At 56.9% G+C, this 6,065-nt stretch overlaps 1 protein-coding gene across 1 annotated transcript in view; it reads right to left on the reverse strand.

Annotated features, from left to right (window-relative positions):
- Positions 1–3,266: 3,266 nt before the first annotated feature.
- Positions 3,267–6,065, reverse strand: part of LOC104406433 (deoxyribodipyrimidine photo-lyase-like) — a 3,378-nt gene continuing 579 nt past the window's right edge. The window contains exons 3-11 of the mRNA XM_010015406.1: positions 6,005–6,065; positions 5,662–5,807; positions 5,343–5,525; positions 5,005–5,163; positions 4,493–4,691; positions 4,261–4,413; positions 3,862–3,983; positions 3,603–3,762; positions 3,267–3,421 (exon numbers count right to left, since the gene is read on the reverse strand). Of these exons, the coding sequence (XP_010013708.1) occupies positions 3,267–3,421; positions 3,603–3,762; positions 3,862–3,983; positions 4,261–4,413; positions 4,493–4,691; positions 5,005–5,163; positions 5,343–5,525; positions 5,662–5,807; positions 6,005–6,065 (1,338 nt within the window). The remainder of the gene's footprint in view (positions 3,422–3,602; positions 3,763–3,861; positions 3,984–4,260; positions 4,414–4,492; positions 4,692–5,004; positions 5,164–5,342; positions 5,526–5,661; positions 5,808–6,004) is intronic.

Here is a 6,065-nt window from a genome sequence, read left to right on the forward strand (position 1 = left end):
GCAGCAGAGGAGCAGAATATGGGCTTATTTATGTGTGTGGCCTTCATGACCAGAGACTGAGCCACACAGACTGGTGATGAGGAGGACTGTCAGGAGGCTGGAGCACTATCTCAAAGGCATCTGGTTTTCTCATATGCAGTAGTGATGGGCTGGGGAAGGGACATCTTCCATCATCCAGGTCTGCTCCAGGTTCTGCTCACACTCCCTAATGACTTTGCTTGGGGAAATTCAAATGGTGCCTGTGCTGCAGGCAGAACAGGGGCCTTTTCTGAGGAGTTATTCATGCTGGACCAGGCAGGGCTGTGCTGCCAGTCCCTGTGCCCTGCTCCCCAACAGGGTCCCTGAGGGGTCAGCACTTTCTGCTCATCAACTGTATATTAGGAATCTCTGGCTACATTTGCTCCTTGAAGGGGGGAATCAGCTTTCCAAGTCCTCCAATCCTGTGTCTTGCTGCTGGGGGTTGTTTATGGAGGGGCAGTGGGGATTTGGGGTTGGTTGTACATACAACAGCTGCCTTCCTCAAATCTGTCTTGCGACACTGCCAGAGAGCAGTTGCTTTCGCTCCAGGATCGGAGCAGAGGATATGGCAGTGGTGAAAATGCCAGATTCCTGCCTTGCCTCTTTGTGCTGTCTGTGCTGAGCTGCTTTCCCTGCCCTCCACCTACAGCCTGTGCTGTAGCGGGGCATTGCTCCTGGAGCAGCTGCACTAGGGCACTGGTGCTGCCAGGCTTTTGTAGAGGCAGATCCCCATGGCTGGAGAATGCAGTAAGCCCCACTTCCTCATTCTGCCTGTCTGTCCTCCTGGGGGGCATGTCCTTCTCTAGGGGTGACATGGGACCTCACTCTGATGGCACCAGGACCTGCCTTGTGTGCAGCTGCCTTCTGTTGGGATGTGAGTGAAGGCTCAGCCCTCCAGCCACATCCCCTGAACCCCTGTCTCAGTTTGTTCTTTTAGTTTGGGTTTTTGGTTTTTAATCTGGTGGATTTGGTTTTATCTTTTTAATGTGGTTGTTTCTGTTTTTAACTGTGTGTTACCCCCAGGGAGGTGCTGCTTGAAATCCCTCTTTAGGGAACATGTGATCTGCTTGGGACTCACTGGTATAAAACTTCCAGGGCTGTCCTGCTTCTGGTTCCTCACCCCTGGAGGGGGCTGGTTTTTGCCAAAGTAAGTCCCCTCTCACAGCAGATCTCCTGTTCCCCTTGGGAGAGGTGTCCCTGAGCCAGGCAAAGCCTTGAGGCTTCCCAGCTGCAGTGCAGTGGGGTTGTCAGGCAGTCTGCTTGCAATGTGGGATGCACGGGGGAGAGGGTTTGGCACTGGGGTGCTGCAAAAGGGCTGGTCCCTTGCTGCTGCAGAGCTGTCTGCTGCAACCAACAGCTCCGCAGGGTTGGACCCAGCAGTACAAGATGCTCTGGGGCTAGCAGTCAGCTGAGGAGGTGCCTGCATTGCAGGGGGATGCTTTACATGGCATGGGTGAGTGTCCAGCACCACCTTGGCGTGGGTGGGATGTGGGGTGACAGTGGGGTGTTCAGAAGGATGGTGTGACCTGTGTATGTGCAAGAAGGGTGTTGAAGAACTGGGGAGCAATACACTGGTGGAAGGCATCTAGGGGCAATAGCTTTTGCAGCACAAGCTCTGGCTTGAGGCTGGGATGTGACTCCTCAGGGGCTGTCCCTGCAGGGGTGGCAGGGTCAGAGAGAGAGGCTGGGACCAGGAGTGGTGAATGCAGGCCTTTGTGAAGGAGTTGTGGCTGCGAGCCTTGCTGCGCAGCAGCATATCTCCCCTGCTCGCAGCATCCTGACAAAGCCAGGTCTAGCTGGGAAAAGGGCTTCAGCTCCCCACGCACTCCCTGGAGTTTTTGCTGCCTCCTGTCTTGCTTCTGCTGTTTTTTGGCAGGGGAGCTGCTGCTGCCCCACTCACTCTCTGTCTCTGCAAGCCCTGGGGCTGCCACGTGCTGGTCCACCTTTGCTTTGCCTGTCCCCAGCAGCAAGCCAAGCCCTCCCACTGCTGCCTGGAGCTGGCACCCCCTTCCCTGGACCTGCCTTAGCAGCACACCTCCATCGACCCTGCTTTGTCTGAAGCACTTTAATGTCATGGGACAGCAGCTGAGAGGCTGCCCACGTCCCCTTCTAGAAGCACTGAGTACATTTTAAGAAGAGGGAAGGGATTTTGGATTATTTGTGGTTTCTACCCTCCACTGTCAACTTTGGGAGCAGTGGGACTTGCAAGCCCGTTGGAGGGCTCCAGGGCAGGGTTGTGCCCAGCGCTAACCACTACAAGGAACACTGGAACTGGCCAAGGCAGTGAGCTCTTTGTAAGAGAGCAAGGGAATGCTCTGGCCATTACCTGGAGCCCTCCCCGTGGAACTATTGCACAGAGTGGCAACGAAAATGCCGTCCCTAATAAACTAAGTTAATGAGGGGCCTGGTTGTGTTGTGGCATCATTTCAGCTGTTGTAGCAGTATTTATCACCCCTGGGGTCAGTGCTGCAGTGCCTGTTGGCCCCTAGGGCAGGGAGAGAGGGGGCAGAGGGAAGACAACTTGTGCAACTGGTGATGCATTGCCAGATGGCACTGGGACTAATCCACGTGGTTTGTGGCCTCCCCTTGCAAACTGCCCACTGGACTCGGGGAGGTGGTACAAAACACTGAGTAAGGGGGTCCCTGTAATGCCTGTCCCTCCCTGGGCTTGCCTTTGCTGTGGGCATTGGGGCTCAGGGGCATGGCCGTGGCTGTCCCATCCCTGTTGCATCCATATCTCTTGTAGCAGTGTTGTGCATCACCATGTAAACACCATAGACACAAACTGTTAACTTTAAAACAATTGTTGAAGGATGTGTGTGCAAGCACAGCGGTGGCTCCCCATGGAGCAAAGTAAGGCTTCCCTGTGGCAGCACAGCAGGAGGAGCCACTTTCTAGGAGCTTTTCCCCAGAAAAGCACCGCTCAGCCTAAATCTAAGCTGTGGCTAGCAGCAGCAACAGCAACTTGGCCTTACTCCCAAGCACAGTGGTTGTAGAAGAGGTTTTGGGCAGGCACAGGCACACTGAGGATGTGGCAGCATCAGGGCCCTGGACAGCGCCAGTGCAGCAGCTCGAGCAGGGGGTGAGTGACCTGCAAAACCCCGGGGCTTGCTGCTAACATAGTGAGCCCTCCAACAGCCCCCTGTGGCAATCCCAGGCTGGGTGTAAGGTGTGAGCTCATACCTTGGCCCAGGCACGGCTGCCCCCAGTGCAGAGGGGCACGAGCAGTGTGGAGGCTGCTGTGCCCGTCACTGGGAGAGCGCACAGGGGGCATAGCGATGCTCGAACTGCCGCACATCGAACTTGCGCTTGCAGCCAGCGTAGTTCATGTAGCGGATCTTCCCGAAGACAGCCCGCTCTGTCCAGCCGTGGTCATGTATGCCGCAGATGGACCAGAGGCAGCCTGCAGGGGGTGGAGACGGAGCATCAGCATGCCCCCTGCTTGGAGGCATGTGGAGAGCAGTGGAATGAGGGTGCAAAGCAGGATGGGCTGGGTAGCCTGCAGAGAGCCTCCCCCCCGCCACAGCCCTTGGCCATCAGAGATCAGACCCACCCACTTGCTGTGCCCCTGTCCTGCAGCTTGCCTACATATCCATTGGGGTCTCTCCCATCCAGCTCGTAGCGGTCGTTGAGGTAGATGGCAAACTGCAGGGCCTCCTCGGGGGAGTGGGTCCACTCCAGGATCTTCTTGGCCCAGTACATCCGCAGGAAGCCATGCATCTTGCCCTCCTGGACCATTTGGAGCTGGGGGAAAGGGACAGACTGATGGGTCAGTCTGTGCCACCTTGCCTCTGCCCCTCAGGAAAAGACTCGGCATTATGTGGGGGAGATGCAGGGCAGTACCTGGGCAGCGTTCCAGAGCGGGTCATGCGTGGTCCCCTGCTCTAGCTCCTGCAGCTTGTAGAGAAAAGGCCTCTTGTCTTTGGCATGGAGCTTCAGGGTGGTTTGTGCCCATGCATAGGCTCCTGTGAGAGAGAGATGAGGAGCAATGATGAACAACCAGCTCCTGTACAGCCCTGGGGAAGGGATGGAAAATTGGACTACTGAAGAGCACTATGCCCAGGAGACATCAACCTTGAAGAGGGCATTCACCAGCTCCTGTCCTACCTTCAGAAGGTACCAAATGACAGCACATTAGTGCCTCCACAGCCCCTCTCCAAGTCCGTGTCAGGACTGCCAAGTTGGGGTGACCACTGGGTACCAGCCCCACCCCAGTGTTGCCCACCCAAACCAGGATGCTACCTTGAACGCTGTCATAGTTTTCATTGTAGTAGCAAAAGTTCTCAGCCAGCTCCCGCCGCACCACAGCCTCCTCCACAAACGCATCTACTGACTCCTTGTACTTGTGCCGGTGCTTCTGCACCTCCAGGATGGCTCGTTGGGTGGAAACCTGGCCTGGGTACACAGGGAGGGAGGAAGTCAGGCTGCCACCATGCTCAGCCCTGCTGCTGACTGTGAAGCCTGGGACGCTCACCAAAGTGGAACCATGGCGACAGGTTGCTGAGCGCTGCCTTGTTGGGATCATTGCGGTGGAAGACAAAGGATTTCAGCCGCTCTGCGATGAAGGACTGCAGCACAGCCAGCCCCGCAGCCGTGCCAGGGGTTGCCCACTCCACCTCCTTCACCGTACGGTCCACCTCCAAGCTGGAATAACAGGCCTCCCAAGCAATGGGCTGGGCGGTGACCAAGAAGCATGAGTGCATTTACAGTTGCTCTTCAGCCAGGGCTGCCTTGAGTATTGTGTCCCCTGGGTGTCCCCAGCCAGCAAGTCCCAAGTTCATGCCAGCCTTCTCCTCTTAACTAGACCTGCACTGAATGAATGAGATAGGAACCAACCTCCCCCAGGGCATTGCCATTTCCACACCACCTGCCCACAGCTTCAGACAGGTCACTGTCCCCATCCCCTGCCATCCCCCGCAAGATCACAAAGCAGCTGTAAAACCCTCTAGGACTGGTCTTGGGTGTGGAAGTGTCCGATGCTGGTACCTCTGCTGGGCAGGAGGGCGGATACGGGTGACGAACAACAGGGGGGAACTCGGTGAGGAATTCAGGGAGCTGAGCATGGATCTTTCCCCGGATGTTCCAGGCGCTGTACTCCTGTTTGGTGGAGGCAACCCAGCAGGGCACAATGTTGTGAGCATCAACCTGAGAAGCAAAGCCGTGGAGGAGGGTGTGAACAGGAGAAGCAAATGGTCCCGATGACACAACACACACACTCCCTGCTCAGATCACTCCAGCGCACCTCTGCAGGCACGGAATGCAGGAGACAAGTTTCTCCCATGTTTCTCCAGCCAGTTTTCCCCTCACAGAGTGCAGACACCCACCTGTGCAAATGGCACATCCTCTGGCAACCGCTCCCTGACGTCCTGCACCCACTGCCGGGGGAGGCGGAGAGGGCTGAAGTCCGTCACCACCCCACCAACACCATGCTCCACCACAAATGCGGGCAGCACGTCCTTGGCGTAGCCCCTCAGCAAATGGAAGGCAATGTTCAGCTCTGCACACTCCTGCAGTGAGGGGGAAAAGGCTACGGGTCATGCCTCTGCAGACCCCATCCCACCACCATCCACTGGATAGGTCTGTCTCCCACCTTCCCCAGGAGCCCTGTCCCACTCAGCAAGGGCATCCCTGCAGTGGTCATACCTCAGCCACTTCCTGCAGACCCCTTAGCATGAAACCATAGTGGCGGATGGTGGCCTCCAGGAATTTCGGCACCAGACAGAAGCAGACATGTAGTGGCAGCTCCTGTTTGAGGGCCAGGCGCTGGGCATAGAGGAAAGCCCAGTTATCTAGGGAAAAAGCACATGGGAAGGTGTCGGGGAGGATGCTTTACTGAGGGGATGGAGATGGGGTTTCACAAGAGGAATCCCCCCAGTCTCCCCTGCAGAGGGGGGACCAGCTCCAAGGCCTGCTGTGGGAAGGGACCACGGATTTTGCCACCCATGGGAGCTCCACTTCCCAGCCTCCTCCACCAGCTGGTTCACACCTTGCAGCCGCTGGGCCCGGGACATCCAGTAGAGGGTGCACCGAACCTCCTCCTTTAGTTC

The sequence above is a fragment of the Nestor notabilis genome, unplaced genomic scaffold (assembly GCF_000696875.1).
Source record: "Nestor notabilis isolate BGI_N333 unplaced genomic scaffold, ASM69687v1 scaffold9720, whole genome shotgun sequence".
NCBI classification, from domain to species: domain Eukaryota; kingdom Metazoa; phylum Chordata; class Aves; order Psittaciformes; family Psittacidae; genus Nestor; species Nestor notabilis.